This window comes from Nicotiana tabacum, chromosome 15 (genome assembly GCF_000715075.1).
Source record: "Nicotiana tabacum cultivar K326 chromosome 15, ASM71507v2, whole genome shotgun sequence".
In the NCBI taxonomy this organism is placed as follows: domain Eukaryota; kingdom Viridiplantae; phylum Streptophyta; class Magnoliopsida; order Solanales; family Solanaceae; genus Nicotiana; species Nicotiana tabacum.
The window spans coordinates 134,099,102-134,122,906 of record NC_134094.1 but is presented as its reverse complement, the minus strand read 5'-3'; the positions used below and the strand labels follow the sequence as shown (position 1 = coordinate 134,122,906).

The following is a 23,805-nucleotide window of genomic DNA, read 5'->3' as shown; positions in this document are numbered from 1 at the left end:
AGATGGAGCTCATGTCTTCCGTACATCTGAATTTATGATTTTGTGCCGACATTGTAAAGAATTTTTACACTATCAGGTTAAGCTCGCAAGTAAACTCTCTATATCAAGCTTGATATGATAACTTGAAAAATATAGTACAATAATTTGCTATAACCATGACCATCTGAGCACCAGCCATGGCCTCAGTGGTCATCTTTCCTAACCCAATGAACATCGTATTGTAAGTCCGAACGAGTCGAAGATATAAGTCCTTAAAAGGGATAACTGTGTCCTAATCCTGGCCACAGTCATCCAAGAAAATCTCAAAAAAAGCCTCAAGCCATCTCTCTCCTACATTCTTGCTTGAAGCAGTGTTGGCAACTACATAAGGAAGTGAGATCCAGAGCAAAAAAATGTAAAGAGATACGACTTCATATCGTTAATACTCTTCTTGAGACAATACGTCTACTTCGCCAGTTTTTGCATCCCTCGAGGTCAATGGTGGCATTCCCATACGTCTACTTCGCCAGTTTTTGCATCCCTTGAGGTCAATGGTGGCATTCCCACAGCATACTGGAGGGGTCACAGTTCATCATGACCATGTGGTTGTTCCCTGTTCATCGTTTCTAGTTTATCTTGTATTTCCTATCACATTTCGATATTTCACCATTAGAAGTTTTACGATAAGTAGTTAATGTAATAAGAGGAGATTATATATACAGTGTTAGAAGAAGCTTTTGTAGGGGGTGCCGGGGTGGGCAGCCGATATAGTGGTTAAGAAGAGCACCTTCAATTTTTCTTCCAGACAAAGTGCCGGTGTAGACAAAAAGGATAAATATCTGCCATAACAAACTACACGTCAGATTAAAGTGCACAAAAAATTCACTAAGCACATAAATCATGCAAGATTCTGCTTATATAAACATAGATAAATGCTTACTCGCAGCGGCTAGGTTCATCTACATCAGTAAGCTCATTTTTCAAACCACACCTTAATTTGACCTGTACAAATCAAAAACAATTTAGAAGGCAATAATGGATCTTAAGAAGAATGCTTAAGAGTGAATGCCGATCATCAAATTAGTAAGGTATCCTCACCTTTAAACTTCTATTTGGCCCATTCCAGCAATGGTCACCATTTGAAAATTGCATGGTTTTATAGGAATCCTCAAATTTATCCCAGTTTCTTGATGAAGCAAGGGAGAAAGAAAAAAGGAGTATGATGAGTTCTGAGCTTATAACATTCAGGCAGAAAGATAAAGATCTCGAAAAGGAATTCCAGATCATAATTATACACGTCAAACCTAAAATCAAGTAAAGCTGTCTCTCTCTTTTTTATGAATGAGAAATCCCCGAGGGACAGTGGCGCATGGTTCAAAACTCGATGGATAATATCCCCCTCTACCCTTCTTCGCTTTTGTCTGCAGCAGGATTCGAACCCATGACATGCGCCTACCCCACACATCACGCGTGCTGCGTTCTTATCATAGAAATAAGATGGCTAGCTATCAAACGGTTTTATCATTTCTATGATAGGTCTGCCATCAATATCTAAACTAAAGAGAGGATAACAAAGTGCAGAAAGTACTCCAGAATCGTGAAAGGATATTTGCAGTACTAGTCATGCTTGTCTTCTACTTCAGAGACAATCAACTAAAATTTGCTGCACAGAACGACGCAGATAATGCATATACTTGAGATGTTAAAGAACCTACCCCAAACGAGTTGTACTGTAGCCCTCAACTTGGCTAGCTTCTTTGAAAGGGCAAATCTTGTACGTGTACCTTAAGTAAAAAAAAAAAGTTAGTGCCTGCTAAAGAATAACTTAGTAATATATTACTAAAAATAAAACTAAGACTTAGGTTAACAAGACAATGAAAGATTCATCACTTGTTCTCCTTGCTCTCGAAACATTGACCATGGAATGAGTAGAATTCCTTCTCCGGTCCTGCAATAGAACTAGTGGTTCAGCATATGCAAAATTATTCGCCTTCTTCTTATAGAAGGAAAGTTATGAAAATATCCACAAGGAAGAAGAACATTAATAAACAAAAATACATGAATTTCCATACCAAAATCTTGTTTCAACTTTTCCGTCAAGCTAGATATCCTCGATTGGATTTTTGTCAACTTAGAACTTGACTCATCATACTCTTTGCGTATCTGGTCAGCATCTACGAGAGCAAAAACAAAACATCATCCATCATTTTCCTTCTCAGACTATTCTTTTTCTCCTCATTAGACTACAAGAGCAGAAAAATGGATGAAACCTCAATTACTACCAGAAATGTTCGCTGGAGTTTGGAACAAATTGACAGCTCGAAAAATGCTCTTTACAGTTTGTTGCATCTTCTCCATCCACGAAGGACTACTTGTGGCTGTAATATCTGGATAATTAAAAAATAACAAATTAAATAGGTACTAGCTGTAGGCATCAAATGCAATAGATTGCTGTCCTGCGTACCTGCGAAATCAGAATCATCATCAGACTCGGACTTATGTGAAGAACTTGAATCATGGTCCTCTCCAACAAAATCTTCAACTTGGTCCTCACTGTCATCATCGTCATACTTGTGTTCATCAACCTCAGAATCATATCCGTTATACTCCTCTTCATGGGTATCAGGTAGCACCTCCTCATGGTTATCATAGTTAATATCTGTACCAGCACCAACCTCCTCAATTTCCTGCTCGCTCTTTTTTCCTAACCAACGAGAACCAACAACACGACCTAACTCTTCCTTTGACAGTGACTCTGTATTTTCAGAAGCATCTTTCTCCTAAAAACATAAAAATGAATCACAAAATTAAGAATGTTAACATCGTTGATCAAAATCCCTGACCACAGGAGAATAATATATGTCATATAGTGACAAATTCCATATGCTTTGATTAGAAAAGTAAATCAATTGTTCACCCAGGAGAAGACGCAAAAGACATCAGAGGACCACTACTTAGGACTTTCTCTGATTCTCCAAAATATTACTTAACACCGTACAGAAGAGCAGAAGAGAGAGGGGTTATGCCCTTCGCTGACATTAAGCTTAAGGAGATAAAAAGTATTCGGTATATCATCCACTAAAACACGGTACTTTAAAATCAATAGCTATACCTCATTTCGGCTACTAACATCAGCTTTATCATTGATGATGGACGCCTCCTCTTTCTTTTCAGGATGCTATACAAAACGAGATTCTGGTTAGTCATGATAAACCAAATACTTTTACAGGATCACATGTGAAGAAACCTGGGCTTCTCTAAGACAACAACCCGGATTCCCGATCCTAACAAGGTGCATGCTCTACCTCATCAACAGGAAACTCATTGTTCACAGAATGGTCACCATGCTGTACTTCATCCACATTTTTGTCATGGCCTTCCACCACATCCTGGTATAAATATATAACATAAGTACTAGATCAAGCAACAAAGAATAATCAAGGAGACTTGTTTACCAAAAAGCACATACAAGTTTTACAGCAACTATTTGGAGATAATAGATAATGTTGCAATACGAACATCTAGAGTCAGTTCTACATTTACTAAATGACCCATTAGCTATTATGCTCAACAGCATTATTATCTCCAGAGTGTGCACAGTCGTAAATCTCTTAGAAAGTGAAAAGTTCTACTTCTAAACAAAAGGAGTACCCCAGCCTGCAGCCAAATTTGCACATCTCACAATGTTTACAGAACTTTATCATAAAGAAAAATGCTAAGCATAATGGGACATAACACATCTGTCACAAAAACCAAATTAGGTATCCTGCATATCCTTGTGAAAGAGCAATGTAAAATAGATTCACCACTAAAAATAAGGAAACTTCAGGATTTTGGAACCATAAAACATCCTTTGTCAGTAGTTCTACACTTTGTGGAGCCACGATTAGGTAAATCCTTAGCATTTTCCAACAGGGTTAAGGAAAGGAAGAGGTGGGAGTAGAAAGAATCGCAAGCACGAAGCCCAACTCCAAATATGAAGATCTCATGAAGCCGCAAATTGTAAATTGTTAAAAGAAGCCTCCTTTGAAATGTGAATAGAGTACCTTATTATTGATATTGGAGCTAATGAAGCAGTGCGAAGCTACATAATCATTCATAGAAAAGAAAAGATGTGGCATCTCTAGGCCAAAATCTTCACTAAACACACAGCATTGACTTTCACTTCCAAGGACACAAGGAATGAAAGAATAGCATATTGAGGAGATACTTATATTCATTTAAGTCATACTTGCTTCAGATTACTTAAAAAGATATACCATTGCCTTTAGTTTTTAAGGACACAAGGAATGAATAAATGACTAATCGAGGAAGTAAGTTAAATTCCCTCAAGTCAAACGTAATCCAGATCACCTTCTCCCATAAAGTTCAGAAGGACGGGGAGATAGATGAGGATGTCACACACCGTATCGGAGCAGGGTGGATGAAGTGGAGGCTCGCTTCCGGTGTCTTGTGTAATAAGGATGTGCCGTTGAGACTTAAGGGTAAGTTCTACAAGGTAGTGGTTAGACCGGCTATGTTGTATGGGCCAGAGTGCTAGCCAATCAAGAACTCCCATGTCCAGCAGATGAAAGTAGCTGAAATGAGGATGTTGAGATGGATGTATGGGCATACTAGGTTGGATAGAATTAGGAATGAAGTTATTCGGGACAAGGTAGGAGTGGCCCCTGTGGAGGAAAAGATGCATGAGGTGAGGCTGAGATGGTTCGGGCATGTTAAGAGGAGAAGCACAGATGCCCCAAACAGGATGTGTGAGAGGTTGGCCTTGGGGGGTAAGAGGAGGGGTAGAGGTAGGCCAAAGAAGTCTTGGGGAGAGGTGATCAGGCGGGACATGGCGCAGCTTGAGCTAACCGAGGACATGACCCTGGATAGAACGGTATGGAGGTTGAAGATTAGGGTAGAAGGTTAGTAGGTAGTCGTGTGTTTCCCTTTTGTCTTCTCTAGTTCGATAGTATTAGACAAGAGTGGGTTGCTCTAGTGGTAAGCACCCTTCACTTCCAACCAAGAGGTTGTGAGCTCGAGTCACCCCAAGAGCAAGGTGGGGAGTTCTTGGAGGGAGGGAGCCGAGGGTCTATCGGAAACAGCCTCTCTACCCCAGGGTAGGGGTAAGGTCTGCGTACACACTACCCTCCCCAGACCCCACTAGTGGGATTGTTGTTGTTGTTGTTGTTGTAGTTCGATAGTATTAGTGTTAGTACGGTACGCATTTATCCTTAGTTTGCTATTATCACATTTCTTGTTCTGTTATTGCTTGCCATTGGTAATTCCATAGTTTGCTAGCAGTACTTCGTTCATATTCTCGTTTGCTACCTTGGATTTAGTTTTCTAAATATATTGTTTTGCTATTACTTGTGATCGATACCTCTTTCATATTTTCTGTTGATATCTTCGATTTAGTTTTCTAATTATATTGTCTTGCTATTACTTGCTATCAGGGCTTCTTTCACCTTTTTTAGCCGATGGTCTATCGGAAACAGTCTCTCTGCCCTTCCAGGGTAGGGGTAAGGTTGCGTACATCCTACCCTCCCCATACCCCACTTGTGGATTACACTGGGTTGTTGTTGTTGTTGTTGTTGTTTGCTTCTCCCATAAAGACTTCAGAACTTGGTGGAAATTATCACAAAGTTTCCCAACAAGCTAAATGTTCGCAATGTCTAGTCTTGTTATGGTTGACACAAGACTTCCTCACATCGTCCCTTCTTTTTCAGGCATTTAATGCCCACAATTAAAGAGCTAACAGCCCAGCGAGGAACCATAAAAAATTAACAGTAAAAACCTCCACACCTAGAAGTTTGTTAATGATTGTATTTCTTCTTTTATGGTAATTTTGTAGATGCGGCCCTTTGTCTATATCTATTTTGTAATCCTTCTTTTAAGCATGGGACAAATTGCAAGCCTCCTCCTTCTGATAGACATTTCTGTGGATGAATCAAGTAAGGATACCAAGTTTTATACCCGTGAAAGAAAATTTTACTTTCTAAAATCATAAATAGGTTTTGATAGCTTGGATATCTAAAAACTGCAAAATAAAAAGTAGATAGGGACTAGGGTGCAACAGAGATGTGGAAAATCAAATGTCTTAAACATGTGGAGGGAAAAAAATCAGTCAGCAGACCATAGGTATTTTCCCAAGTTCCACTATCTACTTCCATGAGATATTCTGATATCCTTACTTAATTTGGCACATGTTTAACATCATCTAATAGTGTAACTACTATAAATATAAAATAACTAACCTTTATGGAAGGAGAGTCTTCTAGGAGGCCAATCTTATCATGGATGTCACTCTTCACGGCTTCTTCGTGAACTTCAGTTTCCTTCTCAGCTTTGCTTGCGTCTAGATTAGCATCATCAGCTTCCTTTCGATCCTTCTCTTCCTTTTCTCTCTTTAACCGTTCTTTCTCCTCAACCTTCTCTATTTGTTCTTTTTTCTCTAAATCAAGAGAAGTGAACTTATAAGAAATGATTAAAAGCAAATTATTGAACTGTTTATAAGATATCAAGGTTGTTTCTCCTCAGCCTTCTTTATTTGTTCTTTTCTCTCTAGATCGGGAGCAGTGAACTTATAAGAAATGACAAAAAGCAAATTATTGAACTGTTTATGAGCTATCACCTTGCTAGGAGAAAAAGAGATATTAGTGCGTGAGAATTCAATAATACACAAAAAAATTGGACTTTTCTCATGTCATCTGTGGAAAATGGACAACAAGAAAAGTGACAATGATATCATTAATAAGTTTTGAAGCTTGCTCTACTTGGCATAGGTGTAAATACTACTCCACAAGGTCTAAGATCAGGGAACTATTAGGTAGGGGTGTACATAGGTCGGGTTGGTTCGGATTTTTCAATTATCAAACCAAACCAATGGTGTTGGGTTTTTAAATTTATAAACCAAACCAAACCAACAAAGTCGGGTTTTTCAATCTCGGTTTTTCTCGGGGTTTTCGGGTTTTTTCGGGTTTTCGGATTTTTTTTCCGGTAAAGTCTTCATAGCATAAAATATGTAACTTGTGCTCCAAATATTTCTTAAGTCCTAGTAAAATACAACTATATAATGTGTTTTCCAAGAAACTAACACAATAATATGAGATAAATCATAGCATTATACTAAAATATTCAATAACAAAGATAAAATAATAAAATTACATAAAATAAATATTGCTAATTAATAAGCCATAATGAAAATTAACATAATCTAAAAATACTATATAGGTTATGCTAAAATAAGTATAGCTAATAAGTACTAATATTAATTACATAACTAAGCACTAAAGAAAAAGATAAATTAAGTTATGCATTTTCATTATAAACCAATGTAAAACTAAAATAATTATCCAACACTATCGTCATTCCTAGTATTGAATTGAATTTCTTTTGTTAGCATTAGTATTAATTTGAACTTTATTTGAGTTACTACATTTATGGGCTATAAAATTTATTTACCATTCAAGAATGTTAAGTCTAAACTTGAAATAATGCGTTAAAAAATAAAACTGTGAAAAAGTTTAAGAAAAATTTATAAATTACATTACAATAAATATTTATATGTATAAAATATTTTTAAAAATTATATAAATGTACTATCGGGTTGGTTTGGTTTCGGTTTGACTTTTTTTAGTTAAAACCAAACCAAACCAATTATGGTCGGGTTTTATTTTCCAATACCAAACCACATCGGGTTTTTTTTCCGGTTTGACTCGGATTATCGGTTTGATGCGGTTTATCGGTTTTCTTTGTACACCCCTACTATTAGGTATCTACTCAGAATTTTCCCTATAAATTAACAAAATATGTATAACGAACAGTTTATAGTCTTTTCTAGAATAGTTTTCTATGGTCAAATCAGTATCTGCTTTTAAGTGCTGGATTAGCCTTACGGAGAGGTACCGTATAGGAACCAGTTGTTATTTATACAGGGAGCAGAGAGCATGAGCTGTATGGCACCTCGTATTCAGGAAAAAATTGAAAGATTGGAACATGGTATATCTTCAAAGCTTGCTTGGGCTCTTATACAGGGAAAAGATCTCAATGACGTGCAGAGACTATTGAAAGAGGCAGGAAAGAATGGTTTCTTCACAGTAAGATTGTGCTATTAGAGAGTTTTGAGGAGGGGAAGTGACGACCTTCCTTATTCTTTTTTTTGTGGATTCCTGAAGCACCAGAGAAGGTGCATTTCTTTGCTAGCTGGCAGTATAGAGGCCATTCTTTTAGTATGGATTCCTAAAAGACTTGCTTACATGCAAAAAAAAAAATTGATTCTCCAAATTAGGAGGGTCATACATAAAAATGAGGAAATGTAGGAAATGAGGTCCATTCTCTTTTCTATTTAGGCTTGTTGCATTTGTACCATAACGTAGAAAAGATCAATATCAGAAAGAACCATTTTCCAGAGATATGCAAACCGGCCCCAATCTGGAGTGATAGTAACATAACAAAGAAATGTAGGTGGCATTCATCAAGCTAGGATAGTAATCCTCTCAAGTACAATCTTACTTGTGGGAAGAGAAAATTACCCTTAAGCTCATTCTCAAAAAAAAAAAAAATTACCCTTAAGCTGCTCAACTGTCTCTTTAAGTATCTTCTCCTCATTTTTCAGCTTAGATAGTTCATCTTCCTCCTTTGCTATTGCAAGTTTAGCTTCTCCAACCTCCTTCCTCCTTAGAGTTATACCTTCCTGATACGTTGCAATCTTTTTCTTCAATTTTTCTCTAGCTACTTTGCCGAACTCCCAACATGTATTTGGGCACTTAACTTTACCATCATACTCATCACTTCCGTCGCAACAATCTGCTCAATTGTGCCATTATGATAGTTAATAGGATTTAAATTTTGAGAAACATGAATATACACAAAAATATGATTTAATTGACAGGAAGAGATTGCCAAAGATAGTCCAAAGGCAATAAAAATCATTCTACAATGGTTATTTATGTAAGAAGTAATATCCTATACTAACAATGAATTCTTCAAAAACCGAAAATTTATGAAACTTTGCTTGTCCTGGATTTGAAAGATAGGTGATGTGCAACCGTCCTTTTTCTTTTTATTCATAAGCACTTCTGTATTGATCGTCATTCAAACATCTTTGCAGTTACTAAAAATGCACTATTGCAAATCACACAAAGCACTGTGACGTAGAAATAAAAAGATGCTAATCAAACACTATACAGAAAGGCAAGAGCGCAATGATTCATACCGCAAATGCCATCATTAACCCTAGATGAGTATATGAAGATAGGAACATGTCCTGTATTTTTGCAATAAAACTTCCCAGTAGGGCATGCCGAAGTCCCTGCAAAACCAATCATCAAGCACAAACAACATTCAACGACATGCACATATTAGAGCCAAAAAAGGTAAAGCAAACATCTTTGAACCCAAAAGAAATTCTAACATACTTTTGCCTCTGAAATGCTATGCAAATAAATCCTTAATTTTCTAAAAAGACGAATTATTTAGTATTTGAATGAAATAAGCCAATAAGCCGAAATATATATAGAGGATCATATAGTCAAACTCAACTATGTTCTTACTGACCTCCAATATTAAATAAATAAATAAACAAATGCAAGTGTCCATTTTTGGACAAGATGGTTCAAGCAATTTTATTTTGCTATCAGGGCATGCAGAGATCCCAGTGGTTCGAGTCCCAACAACACCACAAACGAAAAATTTTCACATGCTTGGACCGAGATAAAAAATCAGGCTCCGCATGAGGGGCACTTTGCAAACCTAATATAAATAAGGGAAATGGAAGTGCCTTTCTGTAGTGGTCTACATAGTTCGATATTTAAAATGGATGCATAGTTGATTGATTGAATGCACAAGAAATGCATATTTTTGCACAAACAAAGGAGCGAGTGAAAAAAGAGGGATCATTGGGGGGGAGGGGGGGGCGCACACATGGCTCGTCAGAACATAATATTGCCTCTGAAATGTACAGCAAATAAATCCTCAATTTTCTAAAATAACAAATTATTTAGTATTTGCATGAAATGAGCCCCAGTATGTGAAATGCATATAGAGGATTCGTATAGTCAAACCCAACTATGGTGTTGCTGACCTAAAATAAATAAGGGAAGATGTCCATTTTTAGATACTGTGGTTAAAGCAACTTATATTGCTATCAGAGCATGTAGAGATCCTAGTGGTTTGAGTCTCAACAACTGCACAAGCAAAACCTTTTCACATGCTAGGACCGAGATAAACAATCAGGCTCCCACATGAGAGGCACTATAAAGGGCAGCCCGGTGCACTTAGCTCCTCTTATCTATGGGTTCCGGTGAAGGGCCGTACCACATTGGATCTATATCGTACGTATCTGTTTCCACAGCTTGAACCAGTGACCTCTTGGTCACACGACAGCAGCTATTACCGTTGTGCTAAGGTTCCATGAGGGGCAGTTTACAAACCTAAACTAAATACATGGAAGTTTTTCTCTAGTGATCTACATAGTTCAGCATTTGAAATTGACACGATAGATTGAAATGCACTACAAATGCATATTTTTTGCATAAACAAAGGAACAAGTGATAAGAGGGAAAGTAGGGAAAACACACACACACTCACACAAACACACACCTGGCTCGTCGGACCCATCAGGGCAGTCACAAAAATCATCATTGAACTGAGACTTGGTGAATTTCTTGGACCCATCTTTGCATTTTATAGCACCCAATGATAAACCCTTGTAATAATTCTCATCTGTACTTCAACAGTAAAAAATAACGAATATTTTCACCGGAAAATTATAAAATCACGAAATGGATCATCAGTAATCCCATTAAAAAGCAAAGATTGAATATTTATATTATTTTTAAGGAAAATAAATTGAAACAAAAAAATGAGTGTATGACAAATTAATGGGAAAACCTTGAGGGGAAATTCCGAGACTGTCAATTGAAGGAAGAGATACGGATCTGTCAATTGAATAAATTATAAAAGAAAGTAATAAGATGAATTGAAATTTTATTTTCATCATTTTCACCAAAATTATGCAATTGGAGCTCTCTTATCTTATGTATATTTGTAAATCACCATTACGGACAGCCCAATCAAAAGAGTTTTTTCTTCAGTTTAGAATTGAAAGATCGACCTCCATTGGTGGGTACTTTAAAACGGTGACGTTTTAGCAGTCTTCTCTACTATTTTATTTTTTGAGTAAATTCCACATAACCCCATTAGCATTTAAGGGCTTGTTTGGCACGAGAGATAAGGGATAATTAATCCCGATATTAAATTTGAGATGAATTTAATTGTGGTATAACTACTCCGGGATTAGTTATCCCAGGATTATAGTATTTTTTATCCCTATGAGAGGGTAGAATAACTAATTTCTGGATAACCAATCTCAGAATACTTAATTATAGGATAACTTGTTTCCCAACTAAACGGCCCTAAGGATTGGGAAATAACACCCGTTTACTTTTGGAATGGGACTGATAATCCCCTTAAACAACGTTTTTCAGTGAGCTATAAATTTAATACAAGGAAAAAATATTTTATATATAAAATGAAAAACTTATTTCCATTAGTACTCTCATTCTTTTTCGGCTATAATAATATGAGTTGAGAGTGAGAATTTATATCGTGAACCCGAATTTTGGTTGAAACTAAGGCGTAAGTTTTGTTATTGTTGTTGGTTGTGACATATTGTCCAATACCCAACATGAAAAACTTTTCTTTATATTTATCGAGAGTCCATTATTCAAATGATCACTTAACTATCTAAATTACTAGTAAGACGGTTGAGTTATTTATGAATGTCTTCGCGCTGGACTTGATTTTACCAAAAATGAAGAAACATTCTTTTGTTTGTAACAGAAAAATCACTTAACTATTTTTATAACACTCAGAAGGTCATTTAACTAAAATTCTCAAACTTTCACTGGCCAAATATATTTTACCTCTAAATTTCAACCTTTATCTTTTTTTGATATCATAAATTTTTTTTAACTCTATATTATGAACTTACCTATGGAATAAATAAATCTTATTTATAAAGTAAAAAAGGGAAACATAATTTCCAGGCATATATAATGTTGGAACAAAATAATTGAACAAAGTTTTCAAGCATACATAATGTATATTATAAATATACCTCTATTTTAAATAATAATTATTTTGTATTACAATTATTTTTGTGAGGTGATGCCAGGGGAAAGGGGCCGTTTTGTTTCCTCAAGCACTTTGCCACTTCAAAACTTAATTTTCAGACTTTATGATACCAACAATGGCATGAATCATGATAATTGAATGTCTTTTTTTTTTTCTATATCGTTTACTTTTCCTTTGACTTTCTTTTTTATTTATGTTCTAGTTCTATATTGAGGATGAAGTCAATTAATTACAATAATTAATGAAAAAAATAATTCAAATATTACAAAAGTACTGTTAGCAAAGTTAACTAGAGTTTTAATTTATTTTTCAACGAACTACAGGATAGTTTTTAGGAAGTTGGAGTTTTTTAACATTTTTTCAACCAACCAAAAAACAATTCTATATTAAAAAAAAAATTGTTTTACACCTAATGTTCTATACACTCATTAGGCCGCGACTAACCTGGATTCGCCCCCTAATTATTAGTTAAAATCCTAAAAGGAATAAAACTTAATTTCTTGCTTCCTACTCCTTGTTGGCATGGGATTTATCATATAAATGTTGGTTATAACACCTATTATATATATTTTGGTTCTTTCCTCTTATACTTCTTGTTTTCATCTTCAATTAATTAATCTCTTTCTTCTTCACCAATAAGAATTAAGAACAAACTTTTTCTTCATTACCAATTTTCATGGCAACGTATACTTTCGAACAAAGTGAATACCTTGAAGATGTAATTGAGAGTCAGGTAATCTTCATCTAAGTTTTCAGTTTTTTTTTGTTAAATTTTACCTATAAAATTTTCGTCAATTACGTGAACCGTTTGTTGTGTTATATGTGTTATTCTTGTTGTTATTGTTATTCTAAGCTAGTATAATACTTTTTTCGCGAATGTTAATCTGTTATAACTGCCTTTATATCCTAGGATGGAGCTAGCCTTATTTAAGAGAAGTCAATTCACATCGAAAAATTACATTATGTAGTTTTAATTATTTTTTTTACATATATATACTAGCTTTATGTTGAATCCTTGCCTTCTTCATGTATTTATTACTTTATATTTTGAATTTTTTTAGTAAAAAATTTGGGTCCGCCACTGTTTATATCTACTCATCCCTAACCCCTTATCACATATTAGCACGCTTATGATGCATCATATATAATCAATAGACAGTAATTTTTTCCCCTTTCTTGCTATCCAACAAGTACGATTTTTCTTTGCTTTTTTAGTAATTTCACTTTTATTAGTATTATGTTTTAGTTGTAGCTATATGGTCTCTAAGGTTTTGATATTGTTTACTTCAATTTTCTTCTTTATTTCCTTGGCTGTTGAATACTTTTTAATTTCTTCCTCTTTTTGATAATTTTTTTTTTAAATGAAAATATGTAGGGTTTCTATGTGATGAACGATTTTGGTTGGAAAACATCTTGTGGAATAGTGAAAATTGGCCAAGATTCTGAAGCTTTTGAAAAAGCAAAGAAAGCTACAACTTTTGCAGTAGATAAATACAATGAGAAATCAGAGAATTCAAAGTTGGAATTATTGAGAATTATGAATGTTAATTTTGAACCTACTGCTGGTGCAATTTATTATATTACTTTGGAAGTCGTGGATTTATCTTCTAGGAAAATTCTTCATTATCAAGCTAAGGTCTGGGAAAAAATCAACACTGGTTATAAAGTTGAGATTTTTCGACTTGCCCCTTATGCGCCGAAACTCTCAGGTAACTTATATTCTTTATTATCAAAAATAATTTAACTTATATATACTGACGACGATGTACGAATCACTACTAAAAAATGGAAATTTTCTATCGACAGCCGATTCCAAGGGATTTCCGACGGAATGTCCATCGGAAATTTTCGTTATTTTAGTAGTGAATTTCTTACAAAAATAATGTATTTTAACTTGCTATAGTATGTTATTTATGTTATTTTTTTTAAATTAATAAATTAGATTATTATTATAGTGAATAACATGCTATTGTAGGTCACCTAAACATGATAGTATGTACAATATTGATACATAAAAGTCAAACTCTACTAAAAATAACACTCCATTTTCTTATTCAGTTTATGAGTAGAAATTCTTGTAAAATTGTTTAGGAGATTAAAAAAATAAAATTATTTTTCATATTTCTTAAAACTCTTAGTATTTTTCCTTCAAAAGATACTAATTTGATAAAATTGACTTGAGAAAGTGAAAGGCTATTATTGTTTAAACGTATGGAATAATTTTTATGTTTTTAAACAATATTCACCTAAAATTTAGTTGGTCACCTTATATTTTATTTTTTTTCTTTTGATATGGGGTTATTTATTGCAGAATGTGAAGAAGAGAAGCATTGCTGTGTTAAGGTTAATAATTTGCAGGACTGGATGGATGAGAATTATCTTTATTACAAGTGTTGTTACACATTCAAAAAGGTAATTAATTTTTAAGCATAATTTACTGTTTATCTTTCTTCATAGTATAATTTTCAGACTGGTAAGTATTTTAAAAGGCTTTTTTGAGATTGCCCGAGGCTCGCCCTTAGGCGGAACACTCGCAAAACGTTCGGAGGATCATACGTGAGACTTATTTTTATGAGGCTTACGCCCTAAGCACCCGACTCTAAACACATCTAATGCTTAACACTTTGGAATCGCCCAACAGTTTCTATACAAATCATGTGTCAATTATCTAATTTCATATTTTTATGTTCTTTAACATGAAGTAAATTTTGATTAGTTAGTTGATTTGTTATTTTCAGCTTGTTTCTGTGGAGGTGATTAGAAATAAAGAAACTGGCAAATCTATGGGCTATGGTTTTCTTTGGTTCAAAACTCACTCAAAAGCAATGGAATTTTTAAAGAAAAATGAAGGAAAGCAAATGCCAAATTCCAGCCAGAATTACTCATTGGTGTTTGGAAAATTTTGAAGGCCTGTGTTTTTATACATAGTCTATTATCCTTTTAAAGATTATGTTATTTTATGTATTACTCATTTACATAGTTTAATGTAATACTTACAATTGGTTTTTATGGTATTTAGATGATGGTCTTTTCTTAAGTAGTTTCCAATAAAAACTTTTACTTCCACCACACCTCCTCGCATGATCTCGTTATTGATTAATTTCAAACTATTATATAATTTGAGAAAACGAACGGTCTCATTATTCGCTGAGTTTCTAATCGTGCACTACCTCGCTCTCGAATTTGATTATTAGTTTATACACATATGTACAATGTAGTACATATATATTAGAAAAGTAAAAAAGCAATTTAATAGTAGAAGGGTAATTGAAATACTAAATTTGCACGAGAAAGCTTTAACAATGTCTTATTTAATTTTTTTTCCTTTTTACATTAACAAAAAACGCATAATAACAAGAATAAAGACAACACTTCCCCTCTCTTAATTTGCGTTGCGGCAAATTCTAGCAGTTGGATTTGTAACACAAACTTGATAGTACTTCTTCTTGGCTTCCGGGGAGCCGCGCTTCGGCTCCTCGTCGGCCATGGCGGCCTTTGCCACTGAGCTAGCGGCAACAGCCGCCATGGCGAAGAACAACTCTCTCCGGCCACTGTTGTTGCTCTCTTTCTTGTAGCTCATTACAACATTTTCTCCCTCAAATGGCACCTTTGAGCTTGCCTTCGCCATGACAACCCCGCGGCGGTTCGCGGCCGGGACTTTGGTCAAGGCCGCGACGGAGCCGCCTGCCAAGGAGGTTGTCATTGTCATTGAAGCCATTTGATCAACTCAAAAATTTTCCTAGTTTGATTGCTTATTACTTGCTTTCAGTTTTGTGCAAAGGAATGGTTTGGCTTTGGTGTTAGTTAAAAATATGTATACATGTAAGAAACAAAAAGGAAATAGTGATTTCCATAAGGTATGTTATCCATTTTCTTATCTAAACAAAGGTTTCAGAGCCAATGATTTTTTGCCATGTGGACAGCTCAATCTTGGAAAGAAAATTTGTGGTTATTGAGCTCCTATTATAGGTACCAATTTTGAGGACGATTTTGTTTCAAATTGTCTTTTCATGTTTTTTGGCTTTTGTTTTTATCTTTCTTTTCTTGACCGTTTTATGGTTCCCTTAGCTTTTCCAAAATATTTATTTAAACTCTAATATTAGTAACCAATGAACACTTTCATCCCACCCCATTTTTATTTTTTTCCAACTAGTCAGTTGATTTGCCTAAAGAGTGAAAACAGTCAGCAAAATAATCTCAATATTTGCAATCATTTTACTCCAACTACCATAAAAGAATTCAACGCCTCCCCTAAGAACTTCCAATTATCAAATGTTAACTAACCAACCTCAACTGGTAATAACAATAACAAGCAAAGGGGAATCTGGAATAAAGGGCAGACCGGTGCACTAAGTTCCCGCTATGCGCGGGGTCCGGAGAAGGGCCGGACTATAAGGGTCTATTGTACGCAAACTTATCCTGCATTTCTGCCAGAGGCTGTTTCCACGGCTTGAACCCGTGACCTCCTGGTCACATGGCAGCAACTTTACCAGTTACGCCAAGGCTCAAGGGGAATTGGAATGAGCAACAAAAATAGACACAAAGATAGTCCAAGCTAGCTAGGCATTTGCCATTAACAAGTTTTTCAAGACATAACAAACTAACAAAGTTTGAATGAATCAAATTATAAAGAGAGAAAATAAGACTATCCAAATTCTATTCTAATCTTGATCATCCCATCTAACTGTCTTTTTCTTCCTCCTCCATACTCATTAATGAGGAAGAAAATAAAAGGGTAAAAGGAAAGCACTTCGAGTCGTTGACTAACTGTGTAGTCAAGTTTTCACATTCTCCCTGATGAACTGCTCCAACTGAGAGATTTCACCAGTCAAACCAGAAGCTTCGGCAACAATTACTTTGTTACAGCACTGAGAAAATCCAAATGGTTCTCCGGATACTCCAAGCGTAAACTCGTTAGAAATGTCTGCCTCAGATACTGCAGTTCTTGATGTACGAAGCTTGTCGCTGAATAACAATGGCAAAACAACCGCGGAACACATTCAGAAAACAGAAAACTCCGAGTTCAACATAAAGTTAAAGCAGTTTTAGATAAGTCCATTGACATAAGGAAAAGTTTGCTATAAAGAAAAACGGAAATAAAAGGAAAACAAACGTGACAGGATAAAATGCAGAACTATTGAGTTAGCTTTCCCATGAGGCAGTCCTGGTAGAGGACGCGCTTTTTTTATCAAATATAATCCTATATTTACACCTAACATTAGTCAACTGACATTAGTTTTTATTTTTTGAAATAATCAACTGATATTGTTTCAGAAACTCTAAGAACACGGACTTGAGTAGCTTGCTGATGCAAATAGCAGCTAACGATATCGCTACTATTGACTAAAATGGGAGTATAGAGTTATCTTACATTTCCTTCTCCAGCTGTTTCCTTATGAACTCCTTTGTATGTGCAGTTATTTTATCAACCTTGTTGCACAGGAGAAGTACTGGAATCTTTTTCTTGACCACAGTTGCTTTTGTCAATATTTCATACAGGTACCTTTTGTGAGACGGCATTAAAATGTCAGAATCAGTTATCAAGCAAATAATCCATATGAAGATTAATAGTTAAAAGTAAGTACTCTGCAGCAGTACGGCTATTTGGTAAAAATTCCACTGAATCCACCACAAACACAATGCCAGCTGCTTGAGGCAAAAACTCATCTAGTTTCGGACGCAAACGAGAATGCCCTGGAACATCAACAATATGAACAGGTCTTGTTTTCCCCTTCTGCAGCCAAACAAAAACAGGTCTGAAAATTTGAATTGTGAAGTCCATTTGCGGACAAATATAATAAATGGCACTTCCGCACATCAATTAAGCAAAAAACTAAGTACAGCCAAGGTAGACTACTAGCACTTGACAAAATCCACCCTTATTGAAGGTTGAAAGAATGATAATCTAGTTACATGGCAGGAAAAGGGAAAGAAAAACATACGGTCATCACTACCTTTTCTCTCTCAGAGTGTAGTATAAAACTGTCTTCATTTGGTTCCATCGATGTCACAGTACCCTGATGGGCTGAGCCATCTCTAAGCTATAACAGACATCATAAAAAGATAAAGTCACATAACCTTTTATAAAAAGCTTATATCAGGTCCTGCATTCGTTCATTCAACAGCACTTACCTGGTAGAAGAGGAAAGTTTTGCCACTTCCACTCAGTCCAGTGAGTAAAATTGTATTAGATGTTGTACGTTTAAAAAGGCAAACTGCAAAAAGACACTAAGAATTTCTAATTTCAGCTTTTGATGAGAAAAAATTCAGCAGGTAACATGGAGCATTTAAGGACAGAAGAGAGACATAAAAGTTTAGGGGAAGGGACCAAGAAGGAAGTAGATTTTAAAAAAAGACTTAATCTATAAGTTCCTTACAGAGAGAAAGAAAAATGTTTTGGGAGAAAATAACAGAAAGACCGAGCGAGGCATGTAATTTAAGGACAATTTTAATTCAACGGCATGTGGTTCATTTCTATATTCACTTCTCCATGAATCATTTATTACAATCACGTGACTCAGTTTATTAACTATATATTGTTCCCAGCAGCTGATACCAGGAGACATACTACTGTTGCTAAGAGTTAATATCGGCATCACAATTTTTTGCCTCTTCGTGTTTCCACTAACACAATCCACTACACACCCAAGCCAACTCTTAGTGTTCCCACTGACATATTCCACTTCACACCCACAACCAGACAACATCTACTCATCGAACATATGTAACAAATGATCGTACTGTCAGAACTATTATGACTTGTCTTTACAGAGGAAAAGAAAGAACAGAGTTCACATATTGATTACAACACCTACATCAACTTTAATCAATCTGCATTGCTTTTGTGGCTACATCAATATCCTCTACAAGCATCACTACTACAACTCCTTTCTTCTGTTATCACATTATCACCCAGCATGGATCCAGCATATGTAAAGCAATTTCAAAACGCATCAAACGTTTGATAACACTTAAAAAATTATAGATTACAACAGCAGAGACAATAGTGGCCATTGATGAACTTGTTGGTTCAGTTGTCTTCATTGGTCATACACATCCTTAAGGAAGAACACTAGTAAGTCAAAAATATTTCATTAAGGTTAGGAAGAAGCAGCACCATGAAGTCAGAAGCAAAGCACCTAGCGACTTAAGAAGAAGATATGCTGGACAGTAGCACTATGAACTACAGGAGACACTATATAAGGGACTCTGGGGCTTTGACAAGAGCAATTAGATCTGATTTATATATAAATGATCTGCTGAACAATGGACAGCGTTGGGTGCTTTAAATTGACTTAAGAAGAAGATATGCTAGACAGTAGCACTATGAACTACAGGAGATATTATATTGGGACTCTGGGGCTTTGCGTCAAGAGAAATTAGATCTGATACAGATATAAATGATATGCTGAAAATGGACAGCATTGGTTGCTTTAAATTGGCAATGACAGTGATGATAGATAGGTTGAAATTCCAATAGAGTCACTAAGACTCCTTTAACCTATTGACCATCCAGTACAAGAAGATGAGAATTTTCAATTATCCAGAATAATTAGGAATCTTCTGCCAAGTCTTGGCTCAAAAGCTAATTCAGACTTGGAAGGAAGGCAATAATGTGGTAGAGTCATCTCGCCTCTATTCTGTACCTCCTAAAATACTTATCCTTCTAGATCCTTCTCCAAGTTTGAGGTACTTCCTTTTCACAATATGCAAATTAAGTTGCATTACAGAGATTTCTTGAACAGTAAGATAATTTCCAAGTTACAAAAGAGGACATAGCTGATGGTTTTACTGCTTGAATTACGTAAATAACTGGATGTAGTATGCCGACGTACGCATTAATAGTCCGCAGGATTTGGAAAATCTCGAACACTTAAAGGTACAACCACAATGTAGTTCTACCCAATTCTCCTTCTGTTTATAGTGGTTACTTTTTTGCCCCAACAGAATGGATTGTCAAACACGGAGGACGATACATTTAATATAAGAGTAAATCGCACATGAGATGAGCTCAAAAGGAAAGGATATATAGCCATTTGAACACACCCAAGAAAGACTTTAAAGTGCAAAATGTGTCAAGGAATACAGTAACAGCTTACTTATTAGAAACAAAATCATGGTAAATAAGACGACCCCGACTGCAGCATAAAGTTGAGTAGGAGGTATATGGTGAACATATTCTTCAACTTCATATAACCACTGCTGCATTTGAATCTGCAACTGCTCAATTTTCTCCTTATCCATTACTTTGAACTCACTTCACTGAGTTTGAATCTTTCCTTACATAACAACATTTACAGAAACGTGTCAGTCTATAGCACACAAATGCAATATATACACCCAGAGAGACAAAAGAAAGCATTCAAGTATTTGACAAAGAATACATCATAAGTTTATCAACCAAATATTTCATTCAAGGTGGGGCAAAACCCTTGTTAGAAACCAGAGACGGATCCAAGATTCGAACTTTATGAGTTCGAGATTCTACCACAGCCTATTTGACTAACTGGGTTCGAAATCTATTATACATAGTCAATCTTTAATATATATATACAGGGTATGAGCCAAAGCTACTGGGTTCAGATGAACCCATGACAATGCACTACATCTGCCACTATTAGAAACCCCCCAAAAGATTTCTTTTTCCAATATAGGCTAAGGTAGTATATGTGCAACAGGCAGAGGCGGATCCAGGATTTCAATTTTATGGGTTAAACATTTCCGGTTCTTAGTATTGAACCTATTATATTTTTAAAGTTATGGGTTCAGACCCACTATATGTTACAATTTTGGTGAATTTTTATACTAATTTATACTCCGTGTCGAAAGTACTAGGTTCAGATGAACCCGGTACTATAACAATACATACGCCTCTGGCAACAGGTGCCCATTACTTTCGACTCGACCTATATATAGTTGAGCAATTTAATATACAAATGTGTATGTGTATACATACATAGTTGAGCAATGTAAATATACAAATGTGTACACACACACACGTTGCTAATGGGTTCAGCAATTATGAGCATTCGCTGACTTAAAATTTTGGATTCCTCTCAAACAGATCATAAACTCAATAAGAATAACATTTTTCAACAAATAATTCTGTCTAAAAAGGCCACAGTAAGCAAATTACAGAAAAAGTACAATTGGACCTGCAAAATTCAGAATACAGAGAAATGCAAATACGAAATGAGCACAGATTTTTGCCGAACTATTCAAAGAGAATTAGAGTTTTGGATTTGATGTCGAAACAAGAAAAAAAGCAAAATGACAGAATGTATCGAAGAAAGGGTAAGAGGGAAACCTGTAATTCAAGTAATTGACTGCAGCAATGAGGTAGAATTCAAAAGTGAAGACAAAATCTGTGGAAATTCGGGTCAAGATGTAGAATTACAATGAAAATGAGGATTTGGGCCTGTGGTTAATCCACTCAAATGGGCCTTTTAGGATGTACTAATTCTCTAGAAATAGCATGGTATAGCCACTTTTTTAAGTGGTATTTACTTTTTAGCCAGTATTTTTAATATTGAGCAAATATAGCCACTACTCTATTAAAATTGATACGAAAAGTTTTTTTTACCCTTTCTTCATGAGTGATGTTAAATATTAAGGACACTATGTTATTAACATTTACACTGCATACATGAAGTTAAGGACACCATGTCCTTAACATTTACAATGCACATATGAAGTTAACGACATAATGTCCTAAAGTTTAACAAACAAATACAAGTTAATGATATTATGTCCTTAACATTTATATTGCACACATGAAATTAAGTACACCATGTCCTTAAAATTTACGCTGCACACATGAAGTTAAGGACACCATGTCCTTAATATTTACACTGCACACATGAAGTTAAGGACACCATGTCCTTAATATTTACATTGCACATATGAAGTTAAGGACATGATGTCCTAAAGTTTAACAACAGAAGTTGCAAATACAAGTTAATGATATTTTGTCCTTAACATTTACATTGCACACATGAAGTTAAGGATACCATGTCCTTAATATTTACACTGCACACATGAAGTTAAGGACACCATGTCTATAATATTTATATTGCACATATGAAGTTAAGGACATGATGTCCTAAAGTTTAACAACAAAAGTTGCAAATACAAGTAAATGATATTATGTCCTTAACATTTACATTGCATATATGAAGTTAAGGACACCATGTCCTTAACATTTACACTGCACACATGAAGTTAAGGACACAATGTCCTTAATATTTATATTGCACATATGAAGTTAAGGACATGATGTCCTAAAGTTTAACAACAGAAGTTGCAAATACAAGTTAATGTTATTATGTCCTTAACATTTACATTGCACACATGAAGTTAAGGACATCATGTCCTTAACATTTACACAACATGTCTGAAGCTAAGGACACCATGTCATTAATATTTACACATCACTCATGAAATTAAGGACATTATGTCCTTAACATTTACATTGCACACATGAAGTTAAGGACATTATGTCCTTAACATTTGCATTGTACACATGAAGTTAAGGACATTATGTCCTTAACATTTACACTACACACATGAAGTTAAGGACATGATGTCCTAAAGTTTAACAACAGAATTTACAAATACAAGTTAAGGACATTATGTCTTTAACATTTACATTGCATACATGAAGTTAAGGACTACATGTCCTTAACATTTACACTATATATATGAAGTTAAGGACATGATGTCTTAGAGTTTAACAACCGAAGTTGCAAATACAAGTTAATGATATTATGTCCTTAATATTTATATTGCACACATGAAGTTAAGGACATCATGTCCTTAACATTTACAATGCACATATGAAGTTAAGGACATGATGTCCTAAAGTTTAGCAGCAGAAGGTGCAAATACAGGACACTTTGTCCTAAATATTTATACAACATTCATGAAGTTAAGGGCATCATGTCCTTAATATTTACACCACCTACGTCTAGCACAGGGGTAGTTTTGTCCGCCGGGTAAAAATTTATTAAGCACTGGCTAAAGAGTAAATACTTTTAAAATAGTGGCTAAAAAATAAAGATATCTCTAATCAGTGGCTATCTGTGCACTTTCCCTTGTAATTCTAGTGAAAATAGCACGGACTAGCCAGTTTTCAGACTGGTAATTGAAAAATAGTCAGCATTTATAAAGTCATTGAAAAGTTTCACCATAATATGCTGCATTATGGAGTTTCTGCATATAAACTTCCAGCATATTATGTTGGAATTCTAATACATTATGAAATTCCAGCACATTATGCTGGAATCTCATGTAAAAAATTGAACTCTAACATATTATGCTGAAATTTTTCCGGATTTTAAGGATATTTTTGTTCATTTTTATCTTTACATGAAAAAATGGCTAAATTTCGATTACATTTGAAATTGTGAATTATTTTTCAATTACCAATTGTAAATCTGGCTATTTCCGATTTCCCTCCTAATTTTGTGGTCCATTTTTCAAAACATTAGGCCCATTACTGCTTCTCCTCTACCAAATGTTGTTATTGTTGTTAAATATTATTGAGATCTCTATGGAAATAGCCTGCCTGATTTACTATTAATTTTTTCTAGCTCTCTCTCTCTCTCTCTCTCTCTCTCTCTCTCTATATATATATATATATATATATATATATATATATATATACACACACACACACACATCAATTGATAGTCAGTCACTTAGTACTAG

The 23,805-nt window shown here is 35.0% G+C and overlaps 4 protein-coding genes across 7 annotated transcripts; 1 reads left to right on the top strand and 3 right to left on the bottom strand.

Moving 5' to 3' along the window:
• Positions 1 to 20: 20 nt before the first annotated feature.
• On the bottom strand, positions 21 to 11,058 carry LOC107811503 (glucosidase 2 subunit beta). Its single transcript, XM_075231366.1, has 17 exons — positions 10,852 to 11,058; positions 10,561 to 10,683; positions 9,176 to 9,271; positions 8,527 to 8,766; positions 6,216 to 6,412; positions 3,269 to 3,368; positions 3,215 to 3,231; positions 3,092 to 3,157; positions 2,444 to 2,759; positions 2,262 to 2,366; positions 2,052 to 2,153; positions 1,870 to 1,927; positions 1,695 to 1,763; positions 1,078 to 1,165; positions 920 to 981; positions 767 to 818; positions 21 to 624 (listed from the first exon to the last, which is right to left on the bottom strand). The coding sequence occupies exons 1-17, from the start codon at positions 10,958 to 10,960 to the stop codon at positions 562 to 564; spliced, it is 1,863 nt and encodes a 620-aa protein (XP_075087467.1). The 5' UTR covers positions 10,961 to 11,058; the 3' UTR covers positions 21 to 561.
• A 1,624-nt stretch (positions 11,059 to 12,682) lies between these two features.
• Positions 12,683 to 15,129, top strand: LOC107811502 (uncharacterized). The gene is made up of 4 exons (XM_016636447.2): positions 12,683 to 12,829; positions 13,472 to 13,805; positions 14,408 to 14,508; positions 14,835 to 15,129. The coding sequence occupies exons 1-4, from the start codon at positions 12,773 to 12,775 to the stop codon at positions 15,000 to 15,002; spliced, it is 660 nt and encodes a 219-aa protein (XP_016491933.2). The 5' UTR covers positions 12,683 to 12,772; the 3' UTR covers positions 15,003 to 15,129.
• A 349-nt stretch (positions 15,130 to 15,478) lies between these two features.
• Positions 15,479 to 15,814, bottom strand: LOC107811505 (photosystem II 5 kDa protein, chloroplastic-like). The gene has a single exon (XM_016636453.2). The coding sequence runs from the start codon at positions 15,812 to 15,814 to the stop codon at positions 15,479 to 15,481; it is 336 nt and encodes a 111-aa protein (XP_016491939.1).
• Positions 15,815 to 16,642: 828 nt separating this feature from the next.
• On the bottom strand, positions 16,643 to 21,523 carry LOC107811504 (uncharacterized). 4 transcript variants are annotated; one of them, XM_016636449.2, is made up of 7 exons: positions 21,404 to 21,523; positions 20,196 to 20,375; positions 18,229 to 18,311; positions 18,051 to 18,137; positions 17,682 to 17,830; positions 17,468 to 17,599; positions 16,643 to 17,061 (listed from the first exon to the last, which is right to left on the bottom strand). In XM_016636449.2, exons 2-7 carry the CDS (start codon positions 20,338 to 20,340, stop codon positions 16,872 to 16,874), a joined length of 786 nt encoding a protein of 261 aa, XP_016491935.1. In that variant the 5' UTR covers positions 20,341 to 20,375; positions 21,404 to 21,523; the 3' UTR covers positions 16,643 to 16,871. The 4 variants fall into 4 exon arrangements, with proteins under 4 accessions (XP_016491935.1, XP_016491936.1, XP_016491938.1 ...); XM_016636450.2 differs by having other exon boundaries at positions 20,196 to 20,370; positions 21,404 to 21,505; XM_016636452.2 differs by lacking the exon at positions 21,404 to 21,523 and adding an exon at positions 21,252 to 21,391 and having other exon boundaries at positions 20,196 to 20,370.
• Between the last annotated feature and the right edge of the window lie 2,282 nt (positions 21,524 to 23,805).

Coding starts and splice junctions, on each gene's coding strand:
- LOC107811502 (XM_016636447.2), top strand. CDS start 12,773: ATGGCAACGTATACTTTCGAACAAAGTGAATACCTTGAAGATGTAATT. Junction 12,830..13,471: donor AAGATGTAATTGAGAGTCAG/GTAATCTTCATC, acceptor GAAAATATGTAG/GGTTTCTATGTGATGAACGA. Junction 13,806..14,407: donor TTATGCGCCGAAACTCTCAG/GTAACTTATATT, acceptor TATTTATTGCAG/AATGTGAAGAAGAGAAGCAT.
- LOC107811504 (XM_016636449.2), bottom strand. CDS start 20,340: ATGGATAAGGAGAAAATTGAGCAGTTGCAGATTCAAATGCAGCAGTGG. Junction 18,312..20,195: donor CATGATTTTGTTTCTAATAA/GTAAGCTGTTAC, acceptor GTCTTTTTGCAG/TTTGCCTTTTTAAACGTACA. Junction 17,062..17,467: donor AAACAGCTGGAGAAGGAAAT/GTAAGATAACTC, acceptor ATTGTTATTCAG/CGACAAGCTTCGTACATCAA.
- LOC107811503 (XM_075231366.1), bottom strand. CDS start 10,960: ATGATGAAAATAAAATTTCAATTCATCTTATTACTTTCTTTTATAATT. Junction 1,928..2,051: donor AAAGTTGAAACAAGATTTTG/GTATGGAAATTC, acceptor GTTCTATTGCAG/GACCGGAGAAGGAATTCTAC. Junction 819..919: donor GATGAACCTAGCCGCTGCGA/GTAAGCATTTAT, acceptor TTGTTATGGCAG/ATATTTATCCTTTTTGTCTA.
- LOC107811505 (XM_016636453.2), bottom strand. CDS start 15,814: ATGGCTTCAATGACAATGACAACCTCCTTGGCAGGCGGCTCCGTCGCG.